The following is a 13815-nucleotide window of genomic DNA, read 5'->3' as shown; positions in this document are numbered from 1 at the left end:
GATAAATCACAGATGACAGAGGGCATTACACGCACAGACGGAGCGCCCGGGCTGCACCTTTACAACCATTAATTAGCTGTCTCACGCTCATTTATCACTGCAGCAATCAGGTGAAAAAATCAAGAGTTTATTAAAGCCCTGCTTCATTTTCAAGAGCTGGAGGCCACAAGCTGAGACACTTCACATACAGCACGTTGTTGGACTTCAGGATAAGAACACAGGCATCAGAAACACAATCTGAAAGTCGGGTTTGGCTAAGACAGTAAACAATGGCAGCTTCTCCTGGATAGATCACAGCACTTCAACACACAAAGTTAACTACAGGCAGCGAATAAAAAAGACATTATTGTTTGACTTTCTCAATAAATACTGTACACCTCCTCACCCTTCCTGGTTCTCACATTTCTAGAAGACCACTGAACTACTTTCTACACTACTGATCACTAAACAGATAACAGCTAAACCCATGCAGAAGGGAACCGACAGGTCAGGTTCTAGAGTTCTGTCTGTACTGACAGTTTAGGATCTGAACGTCAGTACAGGAAAGAGGTTCAGATCCTAAACTATCAGTACAGACCGTTTTTCTGACAGATCTTGTTCTAATAGATCAGGATCTGGACCTCTGTCCTGTTCTGACAGATCAGGTTTTAGACTTCTGTCCTGTTTTGATCGATCAGGTTCTGGACCTCCGTTCTTTTCTTGCAGATCAGGATCTGGACCTCTGTCCTGTTCTGATAGATCAGGCTCTAGATTTCTGTCCTGTCTTGACCGATCAGGTCCTGGACCCCCGTTCTTTTCTTGCAGATCAGGTTTTGGACCTTCGTCCTGTTCTGACAGATCAGGCTGTGGGACTCTGTCCTGCGCTGACAGCCGGTCTCTACAGACGCGCTCAGAGTTGCTGCATCAGCCTCAGAGGAGGCAGAGAGCATCAGAGCATCCCGGCAGCGAGCCTGCAGGACTGTGACGGGGTGACATATGAGAGCACGGCGTGACACTTGTCACCTGCTGACAGAACGGCAGCAGCTGCTGCTTTGACAAAAAAAAGCAGTCCACTAGGACCGCAAGACAACACCGGGCTTGAGTATGAGGCATGTCAGTTCTTAGATGCAAAATTGTAGTTTTTCAGAGCACAAACATGTTACTTAGTTACTATTTCTAACTAACCAGGTTTGCTGTCATCACAGCTTCACATGATGCAGCAGAAATACAACAAATGTACGCACTAGAGCCTGATACACACTAACAAGAGGACACAACACTGTGGTTCGGGAAAGCAGGGCGTCAAATGTTTCCACATCAAACTTATACCGACTTTTCGGCATAACTTTGATCAATAACACCGACTGGGACTGATTAGGAGTCATGCAGGCAGAAAAGAAGTAAACAGTGGAAGGATATACATCTGTTGAGTGAACAGGAGCACCTAGAGGCAGAGAGAGGACCAAACCAGGATCCCAACCGGAACCAATTGTGGTTACAAAGCACTTGAACAGACCAAGGCAGGAAGGCAGAGTCCAACCACAGCCTCAGCCACAAACAAGAAGCTGATGCGTCCCGCTATGATCCAGACCTGAAGGAGGAATGGGCTTCTGCTGCTGCATCTGCAAGGAGGATGAAGGCAGAACACCTAAACTCCATGAGTCCTGTCATCCTTTCAAATCAATCTGCTGTCAGGAGGAGAGCTGGAGGCAGAACAGGAAGTCTGACGCTACGATTGGCTTTCAGTCTTTGCCACTTCCTGTGAGTCCTGGATTACAGCACACATATGTCCAACATTTCCTTCGGTCCAACATTCACAGCTTTGTGTTTCGGGGGCAGGTGCTTGTGCTCGATTTCGCTGGACGGCTCCTGGTCTGGTTCGGATCAGGCGGCTCTGGAGCGCAGCTTCTCTCCGGCCTGACTTCATTCTTCAAACGCCTCAATCTGCCTCTCTGTGTCTCTAAGCCAACGGTCATCGGTCCCGACATTTTATGGGGGGGAGGGGGGTGAGGTGGCTGCCCCGGCTCTCACAACCTGGCAATGCAAAGATAGAAAGAGTCAGGGGCAGCACGCCTCACAGCCCGAGCATCAAACGCTGCTCTAACATGACACTGCCGATCGACGGGGAAACCTGGAGCCCGTTTTCCCTCAAACGCTGGCGGTCACCCAAAACAGATGAACGCCAAGAGTTCAGAGTCGGAGGGTCTGACCTAATGGATGAAACTCAAACTCCATCGCTCACCGCTCCTTCTGCAAACATTTATTAGGCGACAACTGAAAGGCTATCTTCTGTGTTAGTCAAAGATCCAATCCGTTCATCTTTTGTTGTTTTCTAAAAACTTTCCCAGTGGTCTTTGGCAAGGAAAACTGGAGCTATCCAGCCGTGGAGTTTGGAGCCAGACGAAGAAAACAAAGACGTACATGGATCTATCTGTCTGCAAGTAGATGCATCAGAAAGGAGCGCAGCAAGGAGCCTTTGGCCCACCCGGTATATTTTCTACAGAATAAATAGGAGCTCCTTTATGCTCCTGATTCACAATAATTTGAATAAAGAAATACTACAGAAAAGCAATTTTGACTTTCATTTTTTTTTATATATGTCCTCCATCATCATAAAATGCCACAAGAGCATGTTTCAAACATCTAAAACACAATTTTGATCAGAGTGGGTCTTTAAAGATGCAGGGCTGCAGCTCTGTTCACCACCATAACACACTATGACCTCAAATTCTGACCAATCAGCTCCTGCTTCAGAGGAGACGGCTGCTCCTGTCAGGTAATGGGCCTTCAACCCGTAAAAGTACATGCAGACAAGAAAGACCAGAGACCGACTGCAGGAAGGTGGAAGAGCTGCAGCAGGAATCAACTGAAGCTTGAAGGTTTCACAATACCTCTCATTTTGGTAAATAACAGTTACTGACTGATATTTGTGGATAATCGGCAGAAGAAGAGAAAGAAAAGAGGTGAGGTTCAGGTTAATATAGCGGTTCTGGAGGCTATATGGTGCCTCAGGACCAGATCTGGACCGTTCTCTCCACAGAGGAGCTGTTTGCTGGGAGGCTAACGCTGGAGCAGAATTAACTGCGGTGTTCATTACACCTTAATGAAGTGAGCAAATGCATGTGGCAGGTCAATATCGGGGCCCTGCGGAGGGAGCCCCCCCCCTGGCCCCCACACTCTGCTGAGCCCGAGCAGCCCCAGCTAATGAAGACTGAATTTTAATCATCAGGAGGATGCGGCTGCCACAGGAGACACACACTCATGAGGAGGTGCACACACACACACACACACACACACACACACACACACACACACACACACACACACCCAGGCTCACCTCACTAGGTTTTCGTTGTCGCCTGGCCCTTTGCAGGTCGCACACTCAGTCCTTGTGTCATCTGCTTTGGGTTTTTTCTGCACTACAGACTGTCGCTGCCTGCGCTCCCGTGGAAGAGATTCCTATGGAAACGCAGAAGATGAGGCATGGGAACAGCGCAGCATTCGTCGGAAAAGACGACAAGGAAGAATGAGGATTAGCTTTATCACCTGAGTAACTCTGACCACAAGAATGTATGCAGACTTGCAGAGTCAGAGATGAACATCTCAGCGTCCAATAAAAAACATCTGCCTGGTGCTAAAAATGTAATTCTCCTTTGGAGCCATTCCAGTCTTAATAACTCTCCATTGTTTTATTTTTGAGCATTTTTAGCAACAAGATCAAAAGAAATAGACAATCAGTATAAAAATAAAAATAGATATATCAAATCTATGTCAGATAAGTCATAAATATTAACAGACTAAAGAAAATTATCTTATCATCTAGATACTAGAATTGTTCCTGATCATAAACAGACATATTTGCACCTAAACACACATATATTAAATCTATTGAACATAGGAATTGTCAAATAGAAAAGTGTTTTCACATCTGTTGTTCACAGCAGGCAATGGCAGAACGCCTCATGAACAGCAGGTGGAATGGACTAACCTCAGCTCTGTCCTCCCTTTCTTCCGAATTGAGAATTCTCTTCCTCTTCTGCCCTCTGGTTCTCTGTGAACACACACGTGTGCAATTAACAGAAACACACAAACACTTTCTCTCTGCAGAATGCAAAGAAACCTTTTGAGGTTTCTTTTTTTTTTTTACTGGAGTGACTCAGAAACTTACGACGGAGTTTTAGGGCCACGGTGAGGAAAATAAATTCTGGCCAACGTATGGCGAGATGTGGCGAGATTAAAGTCGTCATGTCGACTTTAATCTCGCCATGACGAGAAAAAACTCAACACAAATCTTCGAGAAAAAACTCGTCTTGTTGAGATAAAAGTCGAAATAAAGTTTCGGGATTAAAGTCGCAATGTTGCGCGAGAGAAAAAAACTCGTAAATTTACGAGATTATTGTGGAAGTGAGCATCATGCAGAGCAGCAGGTGAACGCCGTGCAGCAGCAGATCAGACCGACTAAACTTTGTTGAACAGGTGAGCTGAATGTTAATTGATAACGTTCCAAATGTCTGGAGGCTCATTTGATTGATTTACAATTCATTAAAGTTTTATTTATTGATGGTTGGTTTGCAGGATCTCTGCAGCCCGATGAAGCCATCGGGTGTCCCTGTTGCGACTTTAATCTCCAAACTTTATTTCGACTTTTATCTCGACACGACGAGTTTTTTCTCGAAACTTCGTGTCGAGTTTTTTCTCGTCATGACGAGATTAAAGTCGACATGATGACTTTAATCTCGTCATGTTGGCCAGAATTTTTTTTCCTCACCGTGGCCCTAAAACTCCGTCGTAGAAACTAGTTTTCATTGAGAATCAAAACAAGCAGACTACAAAATCGCAAACTCATAAGTCAACTGTGTCCACTCTGAGAGCTGAGGTGACGGAAGCTCTGAAAACAGTGAAACTTTCAGTGGGAAAGTGATGAGATTCTTTGAGCCATTCCGGCTTTGATCCACATCGGCTGAGTTCTGCACTCTGTGTCCGAATGGAGGTGAGCTCATTGATGTCAAACCTGTAGGATTCTCGGTTTTGATGAAACAGAAACAATCTGAAAACCAAAAAACTGTTCAGATCTTTGGACATGAAAGTAGCAGAAACACAAGAAGTCTAAAATGTTTTTGGTGAGAATATAAGAAGATTCAGATCCACGAGTGGAGAAGGTGAAGCTGGTCATTGCAGAAAGACATAAATCTGAACCCCTTGATGTTTGGTAGGGAAAACGTGGCGCCCAAGCTCTTCTTTAGGTAGCAATGACGAGGAGGTATGACTTGTGCTCAGGTCTTCTCCATTCTCTAAAGATCTAAGGATTTTCTGCTTGTTCTCTTGGGAAACCCCCCACTGATGTATGCAGCTGAAAACCTGCAGCTGTTTCCTGCTGCACCCTGCCTGCCTGCAGGTCTTCTAACCCTTGGAGGAAAGCTGCATAGAGACTTCAATGGTTGATTCTGGGGCTGACTGCCGTCCTCCGTGATGCTCTGCAGCTTCCCACATGACAGCAGACATAGCAAACTGCTCCGAGCTGCAGGCAGCTGAGTGCTGGGTGGGGGTGGGGGTGGGGTAAATAAGGCAGAAAAATCAACAACATATTCAAACAGACTGAAAAACCAATTCCATCTGCAGCCTTTGGCTGGCCGTCATCACAGATGGAGCAGCTGTCGGCGAGAAAACTAACTGATGGAGCTCCCCCCCCCCTCCCGCTGCAGCATGAACTGATGATGGTGCACACTGGCAGCAGCTGTGTGTGCACGGGCCAGAGGTGCTGCACAGGTAAATCCCAGGCTCCGCTCAGGTGAGGAAATAAAGCCTGCAGACAGCTTTTATGTCCTTTAATGAAGTACATCAGTGCGTCTTTAACCAGCGCAATTCGTTTCACAAACCATTAGAGCTCAGCGGAGCGAGAGGGGCGGCTAACGGGACGTATGGACTCCTGATCACCAGCACATGTTCATAAAGTGGATGTTGGCGCTCAGTTTCAAGCAGATTACCGGGAGGATGTATGAAGATAGGATATACAGGAAGGAGTGGAAGCTAAGAATCCCTCACCCTGACATTTCTGTGCTTTCTGCACGAGAGCAGCAGAAGTCCTCGTGCATGAATGCTCTGCAGTGTGCACAGTCGGCTAAATGGGCTTTTTGTTAAAGTGAAGCCTGCGTAACGGTTTTAACATCTCTTGTAAGTAATTGTGCAGCTGGATAAATTACAAGGAATTAAAAAAAGAAACAGACTTTAACTGGTCCTCAGAAGGAGGTGAAGGGTCTCCAGGGGCTCTGTAGAACATCTTACTATTCTTTCAAATTAAACATGGCTGTTCTGGGAACTGCAGGAGGCCAGAATTGTCTTAAAAAAAACTTTCTTGCAGTAAAATATAAAAGGTTTTTAGGTAAAATTCTGCACTAGCTCACAGGTGTCCTCCAGTAGATAGAGTACGATGTTTGTAGGAAACCTGGATTCCCCAAAAAACCCAACAACAAATGCTGCTGCATGCATGTAAGCGTACGTGCGCAGGCGCAGCTGCATCCACGGGGCCGCCTGGCAGTCTAGCAGGAGGTCGACTAGCAAGTCGGCTTCATACAAGTGCGAGCACTCGTGCTGGTAAGGCATGAAGCATGCAGCTGCCGTTTGAAGATAAACATGCTCTAAAGCTGCACCCATCGACGCAGAACATCAGAGGGCAGCTTTCCGCCCCCACCTCCAGGTCCCTGACTGTTGCCTGGCATTTCCAAACAGGTTTATTGACTCTGTGCTCTCATACTCCCGTGTGTCCTGACACTAGTTCGCTCCCGAACTAAACTCTGAGACAGAAACCCCCTTCTCAGAGCTGACACAGACCGTTTCCGTACTCTGGACCTGATTTTTGCTGACTACACATCTGAGCTGTTACCAGAGCTCACAGGACTCAGCGGGGGGCGGGGCACCAGACGAAAACGTTGGAAGCGAGGAGGAGTACAGGGGCCTTGTGGAGTGTTTTGTCAGGTGGGGTGGGGGAAATTACCTGCAGCTGAACATGGCTAAGACAAAGAAGATGGTGACTGACTTCAGTAGGAGAAAGTCTCCGCCCTCCCCAGTCTGTATCGGTGGGATGGACGTAGAAATGGTCTCATCCTACAAGTTCCTGGGCGTCCATCTGGACAATAAACTGGAGTGGTCCATAAACACGAGAAGGGCATGAGTAGACTTTCCTTCTTGAGGGGACTCAAGTCCTTCAATGTTTGCAGCAGGATGTTTCACATGTTTTACCAGACTGTCATAGCGAGCACCATCTTCTTTGTTGTAGTGTGCTGGGGTGCTGGCATCAGAGCAAAGGATGCCAGCAGCCTGGATAAACTCATGAACCCTTGTGCTATCTTGTGGGGTCCAGATGACCCCACCCTTGCATTGACGTGTTCTCCCTACCATGACAAAGATGGGTAAAGGTCGAGAAGATTTCATGTAATCCATGAACACCAGTGAAGATCACAAATCATTGAAGAAAAAAGGCTCAGCGCACTGTCTAGTGGGTCTAGATGACCCCACTCCCAATGATAACGTGCCTCCAAGGCACGTTACCATTGGGAGTGGGGTCAGCTGGACCCCACAAGATAGCACACGGGTTAAAAAGGCAGGGCCTGTTATTGGTGTCAAGCACGCCAATTTGGAGGAGGTGGTGAGAGACAGACTGCTGCCTAAACTGTGGACCGCCATGGACAAACCTGAGAAGCAGCTTTAGCAGAAGACTCATGCACCCCCGCTGTGCTAAGGACGGTACAGGAAGTAATTCCTGCCATCAGCCATCAGACTCTACAATTCATCTGGTAGCCATGTGTGTACATGTATATAAGAGTTTTTTTTTCCTCCTATATATTTAGCATTTCTTTTATTTTATTGTGCTGCTACTACAGCCGAATTTCCTTACGGGGAAGGATAAAGTTGATCTTAATCTTAACATTTCACCAGGCGCTCCAAAGATCTGCTGACCTCAAACGACCCATGCACCATAAACATGTTCACCTCCTCCTAACCAGCATCCCTAACATTAAGAAAGGAACGTTAATGAAGGCAAATCCAAACTTTTAAACCAAAATAAAATCCAGTAAAACAAGATGGACTGAAGAAAGTTCAACTAAAGAGTGCTCAGAATTGTTCTTCCCCAAAGCAGCAAACAGAAATACGGGGAAACAGGTTGCAAACACAAACACAAAGTGGGCAGAAGACACTGAGCCAGCAGGTTATAGGAGAAGAAAACCAACTTTCAGCCTGAGCTTCAGCTATTTCATCAGAAATCTCCTCCCTGAGCAAAACCTGCAGTGTTTTAGAGATGAACTCCCACACAGCCATCAGTGTTACACAAAAATGCTGAATTGCATCAAGATAAAGTGTAAAGATGATTGGCGCTTGGTAACAGCTTCTTTTAAAATGCAATTACCTTTTTGGCCACATTCTTATTTGTAAAACCAGTCTTTTTTTAACTTTACTTAACAGTTTTCACATAACCAATGATCTTAGCTGAACTATAATTGAACTTTTATTGTTAAAATGATCAATTCTTACCCTAAAACCTAACAGAGAAGCTGCTGCCACCAGAAAAACTACTTTATAGAGATGAAAGTAAATAGATTTCACTCATCAGTATTGCTTTGCGAAGATTAAATTACATTTTGAATAACCAAAATGTTTTTTAAAACCTTGTTGTTATGGTTACAACAGAGCCCCCTGTGACTCAAACACCAAAACAGACGTTTTTTTTCTATTACAGCCTATCATTCAATCAACAAAAGCTTTTAATATGATTGTTAATATGAACACCATCATCAGTCAGGATATGGCCCTTCTTATTAATATGATCTTATATTTTAAATCTAATTTTATTTTGAAATCTAATTACACGTCATCTTTACTTTAAATATGGCCTTTTAGGCAACTACATATTTTGAAAATGTCCTCCCTAAACACCATCTTTACTGTCAATATGGTCTCAGTAATCCATCCAGCGTGTCCCCTCCCTTTGCTCAACAATGGCTGGGATAGGTTCCAGTAACCCAAAAAGACATTGAGTGGGTTTGGAAGATGAATGGATGGAAAGATGGATGACCTTGAGGTCTGAAAAATGGTTGGCATGTAAATGTTTTCATAAACATGGGCTAGACCATTGGCAGTGACCGCAGAGGTTCTCATACCCACCGAGCCCCTCAGCTGCTGCTTCTTGGGTTCAGGAGACATTTCCTGTGGGATGAATTTGATTGGTCCTTTAATCTGTCTTCTCGATCTCTTTGTGCCATCGGGCAACGTTTCCATGGCGATGTCAGCTTCATCACTGCTGGCCTGGTCGCACTCCGAGCACTGCCTGAAAAAAATAAAGAAGGCAGTTCTGAATGGAATCGTTGCTGAAGGTTTTCACCCAGACTGACATGAGCATCAGGTTAGGAACTGGGCGCTTTGACATTTGACGAGGCAGCGCAGGACATGATTCGCCGACTCTCTGCTTTGTGTCTGCTGACTCACCAGTAGCTGTTCTTGGTCTTTTTGGGCATCCGTGTGAGGGGGGGCTCCAGGCAGCCAAGGTGGTAGTAGAGCTTGCAGGTGTCACACAGCACCAGAAGGTGTTGGTCCTGGTTCTTCTTACAGATGCCACAGCTGGATTGGATCAAATGTGAGAGAGCGTTCAATACCTTAGATCAGGGGTCGGGAACCTATGGCTCGCGAGCCAAATATGGCTCTTTTGATGGTCACATGTGGCTCGCAGACAAATCTTTAATTATACTTTTTTTTTTTTCATTAGACCAGTCCTTCTCGGGCGCGATGCGATGCCAGAGGCGCGCAGTAGTAGCGGTGCTTGGAGAGAGAAATCTGCGCCAGCACTATCACTTTAGTATTATCTATTATTTCACAGAGTTTGTACCACCCGGAAACCTGTGAATTGCCATGCCTAAAACTGCGCGCTCCCGTCTCTGAGAAAGAGCGCACAGTTACGGGGACGGGATGTGTGAGGAAGAAAGCAGGGGGGGGGCAGTCAACCGCGCAGGGATTGTAAAAACGTAAAACCCGCTGCCCGTCACTCACTGCAGCGTGTGAGTGTGTGTTTGACTCCAGGTCTGCATGTGATAAGAATGTCTCACATCTACAGAACATTCAGACTTACGATCCCGTTTAAAGTCTCAACGCCTGCATGAAGCAGAAACTCACCACGTATCAACCAGACTCGACCATCAGCAAAACTACTACGAGAAATACTCATCATTTATTAGCAACAGCATAACAATGTTATTAAAAAGAATCCACAGAATTATTGTACTTTAAAAATGTTGAAATTACATCAAATGCACACATTCACTCGTATATGTAGTTTTAAACATATTGTTGCGGTCTGACTTGGACTGGGTGGCTGTTGGGTCGCGTTAAAAGTTCTGGAGTTCATTAAACGCATCAAGCAGAGATCTGATTGGCTCTCAGTTCTGTCGCTCAGCCTGTTGTTAGGTAATTTGGACCAATGGGGTTCAGCTATGGGCCGAATAAGGGAAATGGGAGGGGCTGGAGCGGGAGCAGGGGAATATAAAGTTGGGAGAAGCGCTCTCATCTCAGCGGGAGAGATTCAGGAGTTGCTGAATTAATTTTACGGCGTTCGTTGTGGTCTGCAGTAACCAGAATAAAGAACCTTAAGAGAGGTTAAGTCTCAGTGTGGGAAAGGGACACTACATTATTGTATGGCTCTTTCGAAATTACATTTAAAAATATGTGGCGTTTATGGCTCTCTTGCCCAAAAAGGTTCCCGACCCCTGCCTTAGATCTTCAAAATAGGAGAACCCAAAAAATGTTTTAAATACTACAATAATAGCATCCAGCGTAAAAACTCTCTGCCAAACCACTCTGCGCCAACCCCAGGCAGGACGTGCCAAAAGGTGAATAACAACTATAATAACTGAATGTTTCTGCCAAAGGCTAACCTGTCTGACCTTACCTGGACAGACAGTGGCAGCTCACCTGTAAAGGATGGCTGGCAGACTGGAGGACTTCCCAGGGCTACCTCCCTCCTTCTTGCTGGGCTTCCTCTCTTTTGGTGCTTTCAGGATGGCCGGAGTGTTTAATTTCTGCAAAACAAAGCCATCCGTCACTAACGCGTTGTTGTAAATGAGATTTGCAGCATGAAGCGGCTGTGTTTAAACCAGTAAGTGTGGGGATAAAGCTCAGGGATGCAGCATGTCCCATTCGGGCTCACTGTGTGGAGAAATGGCTTTCATGTTTAATGGAACCGTAAAGCAAAAGCTTTTGAGGCAGTCAAGGAAATGGTTTGGGAGTCATTGAACCCCTCATCCTTCCCGTCTTTCCTTTGAATTGGGTTTCATCTGTGTAGAGCCTCCAGTTTGTCGGTTTAGTCGGGACTTTTCCTAAATTGACTCAAAGCCGCTGCATTACTGACCACCAACTGCAGAGATGCACAAACCCCTCCCACGTGCCTATGTCCTCATTGAAAGGTGAATGCAGGATCACTTTGTGTCGTGTTGGCACTGAAGAGTCTGTGTCCATGACCATTTTTAAACATTACGAATTGAAGCTTCTTTGGCCTAGTGGTGGAGTGTCCCCCATGATAGATGGGGCTCAAATCCACAGCAAAGTCGAAGACTTGACCATTTCTCCCTAATTTATAGGAAAAAAGTATACCAGTGTGTAAAAAACTAATGGAACTTTAACCTCAACTATCCATCAAGTAATGGAAATGGTTTGAGTAAAATTGAAAGAAACTTCCAGGTTGAGACTAAAATCATTGGTTAAATGTTTTGGATTTTACGATGTTATTCTGTATTGGACCCTTTTGCCCAACATGATTCACATGGCCATTATTTTCAGAACATGATGTGTTTATCATTTCCTCAAATCTTCTTCAAGTCTGAACCCTTCAAGTTGCATGGGGGGGGTTATAAAGCACGCATCTTTATGAACATTCATGCATACATAAGAATCTATTGAACAAGTCTCAACAGGAACTCGTGCATTTATCTGTTTTTGTGATCAAACATTAACATTTCTATTTAAACGAGCAACTTAACTTCTCTGCAGGTGACCTCTCTGCTGCAGTGCACACGTGTGCATTTCACGGCACCTGGGTGCCATGCTTTCTCACTTATATTAAATTAGAATTCATTGATATAAAAGGAAAAATGAAACCATCTTTCATTGCTTTCATTTATTCTCCACTTGGACTCTCTCAGGCGACCTCTGGATCGTCTAATTAGAATCCTGCTTGTGATCCACCTGGACACGCCCCTTTTTCATCCAGACACACCCGCTGCTGTAAAGTCGACTGAATGTTGCTTAGCAACAAGGCAGCAGGATGCGCTCAGCATGAAATTAGGAAGCCGTGTGTGTGGTCAGATACAGACTCGCCTCAGCGAGGCTCATTAGTACATTGCAAAGTCCTGGTTTGAACAATCCTGCGTTCAACACAAACCACTCAGTTTGGGGTGGGGGTAGGGGGGTGCGTTTCTGTGTGACTCAACTTCCTGAATTATCTGTACAAGAAAATATTTCTTCATAAAAACTTAAAAAATAAAACACAGTGTATTTCTTTGTGTTGATTGCATTCCAATGACAGCGAGAAAGGGCTGAGGCAGGTGCGCCTCCCCACAACGAAGCTGTGCTTGGTGTGGGGAGCTTGTTGCAGGTGAAAGAGGCCAGAAGATACCTGATCCTAATCTGAAACTCAGCTGCAGTGCTGCCATGAAGGTTAATGAGAAACTTTATCTTTTAGGACCGAGTCTGTCGCCAAACAGATGAGGATTTCCCCAAAGACACTCTAATCTGAGCACGCCCGGCCTGCTAGAGCCCAGAGGGGGCTTTCCTGCAAGTATGGTCTGATAGTGGGGGGACAGGTGACCACGGCATTCTTTCATCTTAAACAGGGGAGCGTCGGCATCTGACAGAGGCAGGAAGAGACTACAGAAAGGGCTACAGAAAGAGTTTAGAGAAGATTTTTGAATTCAGCAAAAGCCAGAATGCCGACGAACATAGGACCCCCCCACCCCCCACCTACCGCAGTAACACACTGGATTTCCATCAGTCAGAAAAGAGACTCTGTGGTGACAACCGAAAATGTTGACTTTTAGGGGATGTTAGTCAATGAAGAAAAGATGAAGATGATCAGTTGGGGTTTTAAACAGCATCTGGCCACTGCCCGCCATCCTTTACCCAATTAAAGTACCTGCTGATCTAATGTTGAGCATCTTTGTACCTGCAGGTAAATATTGTCTCAACTGTAAGTCAATATGAAGTCAAAGAAAGGTTATCCTAGGATGTGCAGTATTTGCATGTTTCATAAAAAAAAAAAAAGAAAAGAAAGGAGAATATCTTTGTTTTGGTTCTAGCAACAGATGGGTTCATGTGCCGAAGACCAAAGTTGGTGCTTTTGTCAGTGTTTGATCGGTGGCCTCTGCCTCACAGTGCTCTGGTGTCAGGGACCCCTTTGTTGCCATGGCGATGGCAACAGCGGCCAGGCCTTGCTGGCGCCCACCTGCTTGGAGTTTCCATGCAAGCCGGAAGACAGCTGAGTTAAACTTTCAGGAAGACCGGGAACGACGGCGCCGTGTCCGGATGACTGATGAGAGTCCCAGCTGGGACATCAATTATGTCTGCAAATGCACAGGCGGCATGACAAATAGGAGACGAAACCGCGGCAGATAGATGGCACAAAGCATGCAGCGCCTTGACTGATGCTGCTGCTTAACGGTTCATGTTCATAATTGGGTGATTTATGCTGGTCATTGCAGAAGCAGAGCTGTTCTGTCCAGCAGTCACACACACGCAGCTTTTACCCCTCAATGATCACAGTTATAGATCCAGCTCATACTGTACTTTATAGACGTAGAGTAA

General features: G+C 45.5%; 1 protein-coding gene across 6 annotated transcripts in view; it reads right to left on the bottom strand.

Moving 5' to 3' along the window:
• Positions 1–13815, bottom strand: part of phf14 (PHD finger protein 14) — a 58270-nt gene that overhangs the window by 23474 nt on the left and 20981 nt on the right. For 4 of the 6 annotated variants that reach the window (XM_011481152.3, XM_078955296.1, XM_020707279.3 and 1 more), the window contains exons 12-16: positions 10933–11039; positions 9457–9588; positions 9136–9298; positions 3968–4030; positions 3317–3438 (exon numbers count right to left, since the gene is read on the bottom strand). In XM_011481152.3, coding sequence (XP_011479454.1) covers positions 3317–3438; positions 3968–4030; positions 9136–9298; positions 9457–9588; positions 10933–11039 — 587 coding nt within the window. Of the gene's footprint in view, positions 1–106; positions 2014–3316; positions 3439–3967; positions 4031–9135; positions 9299–9456; positions 9589–10932; positions 11040–13815 lie in introns of those variants that run through there. The other 2 variants (XM_011481153.3, XM_078955298.1) reach the window with 1 other exon arrangement.

The sequence above is a fragment of the Oryzias latipes genome, chromosome 11, assembly GCF_053564925.1.
Source record: "Oryzias latipes strain Hd-rR chromosome 11, Olatipes_Hd-rR_3.1".
In the NCBI taxonomy this organism is placed as follows: Eukaryota; Metazoa; Chordata; class Actinopteri; order Beloniformes; family Adrianichthyidae; genus Oryzias; species Oryzias latipes.
Note: the sequence above shows the minus strand (reverse complement) of the source record. Positions and strands in the feature narration are given on the sequence as shown.